The 12700-nt window shown below is 41.0% G+C and overlaps 1 protein-coding gene across 4 annotated transcripts in view; it reads left to right on the top strand.

The window, feature by feature from the left end:
* The window catches only part of LOC115232583 (serine-protein kinase ATM), a 121971-nt gene that overhangs the window by 14626 nt on the left and 94645 nt on the right, over positions 1-12700 (top strand). For all 4 annotated transcript variants that reach the window (XM_036500609.1, XM_036500607.1, XM_029802548.2 and 1 more), the window contains exons 6-12: positions 1644-1809; positions 2985-3144; positions 4765-4869; positions 6501-6577; positions 7573-7639; positions 8250-8392; positions 11872-11979. In XM_036500609.1, the coding sequence (XP_036356502.1) occupies positions 1644-1809; positions 2985-3144; positions 4765-4869; positions 6501-6577; positions 7573-7639; positions 8250-8392; positions 11872-11979 (826 nt within the window). The remainder of the gene's footprint in view (positions 1-1643; positions 1810-2984; positions 3145-4764; positions 4870-6500; positions 6578-7572; positions 7640-8249; positions 8393-11871; positions 11980-12700) is intronic.

Here is a 12700-nt window from a genome sequence, read left to right on the forward strand (position 1 = left end):
CCCACGTTGATATTAACTGAATACACACACACGCATACGCACTACACATACACACACACACACACTCACTACACACATGTGCATATATATATGTATATATATATATATATATATAACGGGAAGCTTTATGAAAATAGACAAAAGACGAAGGCAGGTGGGAAACAAACAAACAATTGTATTAGTATGGCGCTCAGGAAATATAAATAAAACAAGTCTTTAACGTTTCGAGCCTACGCTCTTCAACAGAAAGATACACAGAGAGAGAAAAACACAGAAAGAAGGAGAGAAAAAAAATGCGTGCAGTAGCTAACGAATCAACATATGGCACGTAAAAAGCACCATCTGTATGTGGCCGATGCCAGCGCCGCCTTGACTGGCTTCCGTGACGGTAGCATGTAAAAACCACCAAATGATTGTGGCCGTTGCCAGCCTCCCCTGGCACCTGTGCTGGTGGCATGTAAAAAGCACCATCCGTACATGGTCGATGCCAGTGCCACCTTGACTTGCTTCTGTGCCAGTGGCACATAAAAAGCACCAACCGATCGTGGCCGCTGCCAGCCTCCTGTGGCACGTAAAAAGGACCCATTACACTTACGGAGTGGTTGGCGTTAGGAAGGGCATCCAGCTGTAGAAACACTGCCAGATCAGACTGGAGCCTGGTACAGCCTCCTGGCTTCCCAGACCCCGGCCAAACTGTCCAACCCATGCTAGCATGGAAAACAGATGTTAAACGATGATGATGATGATGATATAATTATATAAATACACATACATCATTGTTTTAATGTCTGCTTTTCCATGCTTGCATGGGTCAGATGGAACTTATTGAAGTAGATTTTCTATAGCTGGATACTCTTCCTGTTATCAGCCCTCATCTGTTTGCAAGCATTATAATATTTCCTTATGGCCAGACATGTTTTTGGGGAGTATTGGAAATGAATGATACTGTTTGTATGACAACAATAGTCATTTACAACTATCATGAAGGTCACGGCAAAGAGACACAAGCATACAAATACATATATATGAGAGACTTCTTTCAATTTTAGTCTACCAAATCCACTCACAAGGCTTTGATTGACCCAGGGCTAGGCTAGAAGACACTTGCTAAAGATGCCATGCACTGGAACTGAACTTGAAACCATGTGGCTGGGAAGTGAATTTCTTTAGCACACAGCCTGCACACACACACACACACACCATCATTTATCATCATCATCATCATCATTATTGTCCATTATTGGTTTCAGGTTCAGTTCCAGTGCATGGCATCTTTAGCAAGTGTCTTCTAGTCTAGCCCTGGGTCAATCAAAGCCATGGTGAGCTGGTAGAATCATTAGCATACCGGGCAAAATGCTTAGTGGTATTTCACTTGCTACTATGTTCTGAGTTCAAATTCTGCCGAGGTTGACCTTGCCTTTAATCCCTTCAGGGTCAATAAATTAAGGATGAGTGAAACACTGAGGTCGATGTAATCCACTATCTCCCTTCCCCCAAATTTCAGGCCTTGTCCCTATAGGAGAAAGGATTATTATTGTCCAAGACATCACACGGTAGATTCAAAGCCCAAGCCACAACATTTCAAAGCTAACAGTCATTCAAAGCCACACAGTCATTCATTAAGTCTTATCCTTCTTTTTCAGATCTTCTCTACACTTACTGTGATATATTCCAGTCGGACAGCAACAGCCTGAATAATTCGTTAGTGATAAAACTTATCTATGCTTTAATGCAAGCTGTCTCTTTACAGACTGAGCTACCAACAGATGAACTTTTTAAATTTTACTTAAATTTCTTCAAAACACCAAGGTACACCAATCTGCACTTTTTAATTCTTACTTCTTTTGTTTTTTGTTTTTTTTTCGTTTTTTTTTTTTTTTCATATTTGCTCTCTTCTTATATTTTTAATCATTACGATAGAATGCTGTTTTATCTTTATATGCAGCAGCATTGCATCAACATCATCACTAGTTGCAGCTTCACCACCACCATCATCATCTGCAGTCCCATGTTCTGCACGTCACCAGCAACACTCCCTGTCATTCACTACTCTTCTGCCATTCTTTTAAATTTTACGTGCCACCGGCACAGAAGCCAATACATATCCTTAAGCTGGGTTTAAACAGAGAACTATTATTTTATATGTACAGTTTCTTCATTCTAAACCATTATTGGATTATGCTGCTGCTTCATCATCATTATTTAACATCTGTTTTCCATGCAGGCATGGATTGAATGGTTTGACAGGAGCTGACCAGCTCAGCCCTGAAGAGCTGGATTATTATATGTTAAAATATTGGAAAAGTGCCACACCCTAGCGGTTGAGGGAACCTGTGGAAGAGGTAGACCCAGGAAAACCTGGGACGAGGTGGTGAAGCACGACCTTCGAACATTAGGTCTCACTGAGGCAATGACTAGTGACCGAGACCTTTGGAAATATGCTGTGCGTGAGAAGACCCAGCAAGATAAGTGAGGCCATAACTCGTGGCCTTTACCTGGGATGTTGCCTGTTCACTTATGCATACCTTTCCTTCTTTGGACACAAAACTCTGCATGCGAAGACCTGTTGAGGCAAGTGAAATCGAAATTGATAAAAAAAATCAATGGAAATTGTAGTTGTGATACCAGTGCTGGTGGCACGTAGAAAGCACCATCCAAAAGTGGCCATTGCCAGCACCACCTCGACTGGCTTCCGTGCCGGTGGCACGTAAGAAGCACCAACTGCTCGTGGCCGTTGCCAGCCTCGCCTGGCACGTAAAAAGCACCCACTACACTCACGGAGTGGTTGGCGTTAGGAAGGGCATCCAGCTGTAAAAACACTGCCAGATCAGACCGGAGCCTGGTGCAGCCTCCTGGCTTCCCAGACCCCGGTCAAAACGTCCAACCCATGCTAGCATGGAAAACGGACGTTAAACGATGATGATGATGATGATTGGAATATCTAAACTTGTAAAAGACAAAGCTCCCTTGTTTTCATATTTCAGCAATAAGAAGGCAAATATGAAAGTGCTTGAATACATATTGTTGTCAGCAAATCATTTTGTGCAACAATCAGCTGTAAATAATCAACACCAGATGTGTCTGTTAGGCGAGTCGGCAATACAACTTCTGCTCAACTTCTGGAGTCAACAAAACCAGCTGCAAGTAATTGTTTTTTGTTGTTTTTCTTTTTCAATATATCACTAAATTGTTGTTTATATCTATTCTTTTACTGGCTTAACCCTTTAGTATTCAAACCGGCCATATCTAGCCTAAATATTTTACCTCCTTTTTGCTCAAACCCAGTCAGATCCAGCCTCTTACCCTATCCTACAATATTATTCCCAAAGTAAAAAGCCACATCGCAGAAATTTCACAGCTATGAGATAATGCACGATTAATTCAGCCAGCCTCGTCTGGCACCTGTGTCGGTGGCACATAAAAAACACCATCCGAGCGTGGCCGTCTGCCAGCCTCGTCTGGCACCTGTGTCGGTGGCACATAAAATCACCCACTACACTCTCGGAGTGGTTGGCGTTAGGAAGGGCATCCAGCTGTAGAAACACTGCCAGATCTGACTGGCCTGGTGCAGCCTTCGGGCTTGCCAGACCCCAGTTGAACCGTCCAACCCATGCTAGCATGGAAAGCGGACGTTAAACGATGATGATGATGATGATGAATTCACTGCAATGTGAATAAACAAGCATCACATTTGGTAGAATAATCTGAATACTAAAGGGTTAAGCTATTAAGACTGTGGATATGTTCTTGCACCTTCTTCACTGGTTTAGTTTGTTGTATCAATCTCTTTACATATTTCAATCGGGTACTTATATTATTGACTGCCATGTTACTGGACATAAAGGGACATTACGTAAACAAGGATACAGATGCATGTGTATAAATATATACAGTTATGTATCAAATGAAATAAAATAAAAAACAGGACACAAAGGACGTGGCGGTACACATGTTTCGAGCTTTATAAAACAACTTATTCTTACATGTTGTTTTATAAAGCTCGAAACATGTGTACCGCGACATCCTTTGTGTCCTGTTTTTCATTTTATTTCATTTGATACATGTATATCCTCTCACCTCTGCTACTAGCTGGCATATACAGGTGCTTACACTTATCAAGTATTCACACTGAATTTATTGTACCTACCTATGTATAGTTATGTATAGCTATATACATAGACGTGTATATAGATGTGCATAGTTGCATATTAGCAAGACATGATCCTTGACCCATCTTAAGTGTAATTACTCCAAATGCAATCTGACCATAATAACAAACTCAATCTATGCCAATATGGAAAGGCTGATGTGTACACACACACACACACACACACCACACACACACATGCACACACACACACAAAGCTTCTGTTTAACCAAAGGTTACACTAAAAGTATTTTGTCCAAGGTGGCATGCAATGGGTTTGAAACCAGAACCTTCTTGTGAGAGCTGTATTTATGTATATTCTTTTTTATAAACAGCTGCTTATGTGTGTATATTATTAACTTTATATAGTAACTTTATTTCTTTTATCAGTTGAGATATTTGGTACCTTTTCATTCTTGCATGACATCAATCCAAGTTCGATATGGAAAAGAGACATTCAAATGGCAATGACAGTAATGCCTAAATATACTGTACTTAAGTATTTATGGCTGTACTTAATAGTAATTATATCCCTTATCTCTGTATTACAGTTACTGTTTGTTTGGAATGTGATCTGTTTTATTTTCATTTATTTACTTTGCTTTTGTTTATTTCAGCAACAAATTCTGGTGTTTTTGAGTTTCCAACTACGTATCCATAATCCGTCTGGTGCCAGAACGAAAGAGGAGGGTGCTTTTGCAGCAGATTGGGCTGTGTGGAAAGTGAGAAGACATCCGTTTGTCATTATTGGGAGAGTTAAGGGTGGGAAATTTAATTAGTTGTAGAAAAGTCACCTATCATAGATGACACTTCCGTAATCGCAAACACATATAGTCATCTACATACACATACTCACAATATATTCTTTCTTTGTTAATGGCTTAGTGTCATCTCTATATATATATAAACAGCAAAATGTCTGTGTGTGTGTGTATCCTTTATACAAATCGACAGTTTTTCAGTTAGAGGGCTCGCACTTTCTAAGGACATTCAAAACCGTCCAAGGGTGGTCGTGCACATCTTTACATTTCCCCAGTCACCCCGCAAAGCCATTAAAAAAAATCGATAAACCAACCCCTTATGTTTCAGGTAACAAAAATCTTTAATACAAGGGACGTAACTCACTCCAGTAGTTTAATCTAATGATATTAAACCACAGCAAGGGAAATAACTCTTTAAAACTCTGCATTTCCCTCCCTTTGTTATGTATCACACCTCAATACTGTATCAGACCAATTTATCCAATTTAGGACCAGAACTGTCCCGGATTTCTGGATTTTCCAGTTTTCCAGAGAATTTCTAAACGTTTGTTTAAAATCTCTATATCTATAAATGGCAAAATGTCTGTTTTTTGATTGGACAGAGATAATTTTACACCTGACAGTTGGATGTGTGTGCGCATTTGCTGACAGTCTGTATGACTCTGCACATTTTTATGTTTTGGTTTTCAAACATACAAGCTTTTTTGATTTGAGAAATGCAGGGAATAATTAACGAGTTAGACCAGGTAAATGACAAGAGAGAGGAATTTTCATGAAAGACCAAATATACTTGACTTGCACTAGACCCAACAATGCCGGGTCATAGTGCTAGTTTGAGATAACATGTTTGCTTACGCACATACACACACATTTATACATACCATTTTTTGCTTATCCCATGTTCTTTCCAGTGTTGTGTCCACATACACACATTTAGCTACCTATGCTCATACATACCTGATCATGCATACTTGTATACCGCACATATACAGGTGTGCATATACATGAGTTATCATTGAGATAGAGGGGGTATATATTTCATAAAACAGAGATCAGTAGAGATATGTTACTTTGAAAAGTTTGCATTTGTATGCATGACGAAAGAGGTTTACTTTGTATTATGAGGGAAGTTTAAACTACCAGAAGTGTCGGTAATGGAACATGAGACCACAGAATGTTATGGAACTTTTGAACACTAAAATACTGAAACCATTTAAGTTAACACAAATTAGTCTAGTCCTTCACTTTTCCACCTTGTTCTGTTCTATATATGTCTTAAACTAACAGACTATAAATAGCAAAATCTAATTATTCCTATCCTTCTGTGTGCACTATATGGAAAAGCTATGAACAGGTCTCTTTTTCCTTTCAGACTATTATCTTTTTAAATTAATAGAAATCTACAAATGATCTATTGTTAACCTGAAACATGACTTTACATCTAAGGAATCTGTATCAATCATGAAGTGGAAATGATTCAGTTTCATGCTACCTATGATTCCTTACAGGCATATTACTTACAATTCATTACCATTATCATCATATCATAATTGTTGTTATGATTAATGTCTATTTCTTTATTTTTTTTCAAGTCTTATCTGAAGAAAATGTATAAAATAGTTCATAATTACCTGGAGGAATTCAATTCTCGTCACACGTTGTCATCAAGGTTCGTATAATATATTTACCAAGTCAAATGATTAATACTTACAACCATCTGCTACATTAACTATATAGATTAAACCTTTTATAGAGATTTAGGCTCAAATTGCTCATTTTAGTTAAGGAATATATCCAACAACTAAAATAACATCTAGGAGTCATTCACTGACTGTAAACAGCTTTATCTCATAGCACCCCTATCTTGCCCAGGATATCAATTGTCTGGAAGCTGTTCAGTGACGTGCAACCAAAAGAATACCCTCCATCAGGCATTTGCCATATCCTGAACGCCTTACTTCCCTGGGCATGGACACATTGAAACTCCGACGTTTGGCAGCTGACTTGGCAGACACCCATAAAATTATCAACCATCGTACAAACAATAACTCTGAGCACCTTTTCAAACTCCACCTATCTAACACCCGTGGACATATTTACAAAGTCAGAAAACAGCACAGCTCCCATGACTTTCGGAAACATTTTTTCACGCTGAAGCATGGAACAAACTGCCAGCATCAGTTGTTAGTTGTCGGAGCACTGCATCCTTCAAAACTTCCATGCTTTCTGAGATTCGCCAACACTACACCTGGTTTTCTTCCCTCCATACACACACAAGCATGTATCTGACTCATACATTGTTCGCTTTCCAGACATTTGTACATTACTGCATACGCTTTATACACACTTTTGACAAGTTGTGGTGCACCTGAGCACTGTATACAATAATTTCATTATTATTATTATTATTATGAGAGCCAAAATTGATTATCTGTATGAAAAAAATTTCAGTTATTTTGCTTTTACAAAGTTTCTTTAATATTCAGCCCCCTCAATTTTTTACAATTTTCCTTCAGCTTTCTTTCTTTATATCTTCCTCATTTTTTCTGGCACTCTTTTTCAATTCTCTCTTGCTCTTCTTGCTTCCTAAATAACCTTTCCTCCACCATCAAATCTCTCTCACCACCACTACAAACCACCCCCTTTTCTGTTTTGCTTCTTCAGTTCTCGTGACTCTGTTACAGTATTGGGCAAGGATTTGGTACAGTTTGCTGCTGACCTTTATCACCAGGTATGTCAGTGACTTCCCAAAGTTGACCTGTTTCATCATCATCATCATCATCATTTAACGTCTACTCTCCATGCTAGCATGGGTTGGACGATTTGACTGAGGACTGGCGAAGCAGATGGCTGCACCAGGCCCCAATCTGATCTGGCAGAGTTTCTACAGCTGGATGCCCTTCCTAGCGCCAACCACTCTGAGAGTGTAGTGGGTGCTTTTAAAGTGCCACTGGCATGAGGGCCAGTCAGGCGGTACTGGCAACGGCCACGCTCAAAAATGAGACAACTATATAAAGGCAGTGACCCTGCATGGCCGAAACTCTCAAGCTGGTAAAAGAGAAGAAAGAGATTCAGTTTCAATACTGTTCTTTTCTTTTTTTTCTGTTCCTTGTGCATATATACAGTAACCTATGTATGTACAGGGGTTGCATTTGTGATACAACCGCATGTTCATTTTGTTGAGTAACAATGAAACTGGTCTCATTTCACAGTTGAAATACTTATCTGTGGGAAAGACATAAAACATAAACTATGATACATTCTCAAATCCTGCAAGCGGGATAATATGACTAATTTTTTGAATCAAATTTATTGTTGCCTATTTGCTTTTGTTTCTACAGATGTTCTATATAACCAGTTCCTCTACTTCTACTGATGATTCTGAGTCAGGGATTGTTGCCAAGAAACAGCGTCTGGAATCTGGTTTATCAGAATTGAGAGAGAAAATTAGTTCTGTGGGAGCAAACAAGAAAGTTATTCCTTGGTAAGATACCAATCGTTCAATCCTCTTTGTCATTTTTCTTCTCATCGTTATTGTTGTTACCATCACTTTTGTTGACCACTTCCAGTCACCAGATTATTCAGACAATTCATTGCTCTCCTTATGAGAGCTCAAAATCTCTCGTGGAAGTGCCATCCAACCAAAATGCAAATATATGGGAAACTACCACCTGTGTCATCTCTTGTGAAAGGTAGGAGAGTCCAGTTTGCTGGACATTGTTGTAGAGCTGAAAAAGAGGTAATTTCTACTCTCCTCCTCTGGAAGCCATCTACTCGCAATGCCAGAGGGCGCACACTCTCCTACTCTGATGTAATCTCCAGGGATACAGGCATCCAGCAACAGGACCTCCGTAATGCCATGATGGACCGTGAAGTCTGGCGTAGCATGGTAAATTCCATTGTCTCGACCACGGTCGAACAATGATGATGATGATGACAGTTAACTGACCTACTTCATACCTATTTCTTTATTACCCACAAGGGGCTAAACACAGAGGGGACAAACAAGGACAGACAAACGGATTAAGTCGATTATATCGACCCCAGTGTGTAACTGGTACTTATTTAATCGACCCCGAAAGGATGAAAGGCAAAGTCTACCTCAGTGGAATTTGAACTTAGAACATAACAGCAGACGAAATACCACTAAGCATTTCTTCTACTAAAATCCCTTTAGGGCAGAGCCCCAGCATGGCCACAATCAAATGATTGAAAAAGTGAAAGAATAAACAAATATACTGAGTATGTAGTTTAAAGTACAATAACAACAGGGTATTCATAGAAGGATGTTGTTAATAGTCTAAGAACAGCACCTCTCAATCTGTGACTTATGTTTATATGAGGGTTCACTGAATAGTTCATAGGCTGACTATGAAGGAATGATGCTGGAGCTGTGAAATCTTGCATGCTTTAATTTCAACCCTTTCTTATTAATAACTGCATTGTTTCTTTCTCAGTAAACTTAACATCTGACTGTTCAAAGAAGACTTCAAAAGTAGCTAGAAGCAACTTCTCTTGAAATTTGGCATTGTCATGTTATCAAGTACTTGCAGAAAAGGGTTTAACCCCCAAGGACATTCACGCTGACATGGTTTCTACATCCGGGTGTTGACATTCTAGCTTTATCAACAGTGCAAAAGTGAACAGCTGAATTTAAAAAGGGAAGAGAGAATCTTGCGAGATCAGACTGGGCCTGGTGCAGCCTTCTGGCTTCCCAGACCCCAGTTGAACCGTCCAACCCATGCTAGCATGGAAAGCGGATGTTAAACGATGATGATGATGATGATGATGATCCAAGGTCCAGACATCCTGCAACTACTTCCACCAAGGAAAACATTGATCATGTTCACCACATGGTGAGGGATGACAGGTGATTAACTATAAATCAAATAGCCAATGCTATTAGCATATAGGCGCAGGAGTGGCTGTTTGGTAAGTAGCTTGCTAACCAACCACATGGTTCCAGGTTCAGTCCCACTGCGTGGCATCTTGGGCACGTGTCTTCTGCTATAGCCCCGGTCCGACCAATGCCTTGTGAGTGGATTTGGTAGACGGAAACTGAAAGAAGCCTGTCGTATATATGTATATATATATAAGTGTGTGTGAATATGTTTGTGTGTCTGTGTTTGTTTCCCTAGCATTGCTTGACAACCGATGCTGGTGTGTTTACGTCCCCGTAACTTAGCGGTTCGGCAAAAGAGACCGATAGAATAAGTACTGGGCTTACAAAGAATAAGTCCCGGGGTCGATTTGCTCGACTAAAGGCGGTGCTCCAGCATGGCCGCAGTCAAATGACTGAAACAAGTAAAGAGAGTAAAAAATATCCCATGAGAGAGTTGAGAATATTCTGCTCAATGAACCTAACATGACAAACATTTCAGTGAGTGTCATGTATTCGGACCCCTGACCAAAAGCACACCAGGCTGATCACATCACGGGAAAATCTGACATTGTTTGAGGCAGATCCAGCTGATTTCCTTGAACGTTTCCTAACCCAGGGTGAGTGCTGGGTTAATCTCTTTGACTTAGAGACAAAGAGACAATCCATGCAATGGAAACACACCCCTCCTCACTTGCTCCAAAGAAGACCATGGTCATTTCATCTACAGAGAAGGTGATGGCCTCAGGTTTTTTGGGATACAAAAGGAACTGTATTTATTGGCTATGTTCAAAAGGGCTACACCATCAATAGAGAGTACTATTCCAACTTGCTGAGGCACTTAGCAAGACCAAATGCCCGGGAAAACTGATGAGAAGAGTCTTGTTTCATCAAGATGATGTTCCAGCACACAAGTCTTTGGTTTCAATGGCTACTGTACATGACAGTGGCTTTGAACTGATTTGGCTCCATCTAACTATCAGCTGTTCCCCAACATGAAAAAACACTTGGCTGGGAACCTGTATTGCAGTAATGCTTGTTGATGAGCTTTTTGGCCAGCGCCACCTTGACTGGCTTCCATGCCGTTGCCAGCCTCCCCTGGCACCTGTACTGGTGGTACGTAAAAAGCACCCACTACACTCACGGAGTGGTTGGCATTAGGCAGGGCATCCAGCTGTAGAAACACTGCCAGATCAGACTGGAGCCTGGTGCAGCCTCCTGGCTTCCCAGACCCTGGTCGAACTGTCCAACCCATGCTAGCATGGAAAACGGACGTTAAACGACGATGATGATTATGATGATGAAAGCTTCTTCACCAATGGCATCCAAGCACAGCAACGCCAATGGAAGAAGTGTGTGAACCACAAGGGGGACTATGTTGAAAAATAAACCCCATTTGGTCACATTCCACGAGAGTATCTTGGTCAGCCCGTGAACTTTTCAGCCAACCCTTGTAGTCTTCATCTGATGCAATGCTTGTTGGAGGAACTTGCTTCAGTTTTTTGGAATACAAAAGGCACTGTATTTATTGGCTATGTTCAAAAGGGCTACATCATCATCATCATCATCGTTTAACGTCCGCTTTCCATGCTAGCATGGGTTGGACGATTTTGACTGAGGGCTGGCAGACCAGATGGCTGCACCAGGCTTCAATCTTGATCTGGCAGAGTTTCTACAGCTGGATGCCCTTCCTAACGCCAACAACTCCGAGAGTGTAGTGGGTGCTTTTACATGCCACCTGCATGGGGCCCAGACAGGCGGTACTGGCAACGACCTCGCTCGAATCTTTTACACATGCCAGTAAGGCGATGCTGGTAACGATCACACTCGAATGGTGTTTTTTACATGCCACCAGCACGGAGGCCAGGTAGCTGCTCTGGCAACGATCATGCTCGGATGGTGCTCTTAATACCCTACTAGCACGGGGCTCGAGTGCCATCCTCTACTTTTCTAGCACAACTTATTGCTTCCAGTTGTCTGTTATTAATTACACCCTGCACTTAGTTTCTGTATTTTGCTATTTACTACATTATGTACCCCATTCACCCTATTCCACTCACTTCTATCACCATTCATGTTTCCAGGCTCCAGCTAATGCACTGCTTGTTAGAGAGGCATCCCTCAGATTTCCAAGATGGAGAGGCGCAGCCCTTATTACAGGTCCTTTCACAGTTTCAATCTGATGCTAAAAGGTAAGATGGAGTATATGTATAAACTTACTAGATTAGTGTTGGCAGCACTAATTACATGCAGCTTGCAACACTGTGTAACAGGATGGGAGTTCAGGAACACTGGAGGGGTGTCCGATCTGATCCTGTCACATACAATTTAAGTTGAATAAACGGAGACAAAGTCAGGCGGTCTTCGATCACAGTAAGTGGTGGTTTATTCTGCGGTTACAGGTAAGAACTAGTGCACGTGTATCTCTAGTAGGGAAGCCGGCAGCCGAATCCGCAGGACTGGTCATGATGCTTTCTCGTGCGAGTCAAGACGATTCGTCAGTTTGCTCCCGCTTCGTTGGGGGTGAGGTTCCCTGAGAGAAAGTCAAACCACATCCGACCGCTAGCGCTGCTCATGCCAGAAAGGACCGATCTAGCGGTCAGCTTTTAGGTTCCAGTTCCTGCACATGCGCATGAGGAGAACTTCCGGTGGCCAACCGGAAGCAATCCAATTCTGCGCATGTGCGCTGAAACTTACACAGTAGCGTCACTACAACTGTATTAGCACTAATAAAACTGTAGTTAGTAGCAACTAATGACAGTGGTATTACTGACAGCACACTGTTGTCGTTAAACATTAATATAACTACACTTTACCATAACTACACTGTGTAACTTTTAACCATATTATATACTATCCAATCATAATAAGTATAACACCATACTAACTATAACAATAACCATACCACTGCTA

Source organism: Octopus sinensis, linkage group LG2 (assembly GCF_006345805.1).
Source record: "Octopus sinensis linkage group LG2, ASM634580v1, whole genome shotgun sequence".
NCBI classification, from domain to species: domain Eukaryota; kingdom Metazoa; phylum Mollusca; class Cephalopoda; order Octopoda; family Octopodidae; genus Octopus; species Octopus sinensis.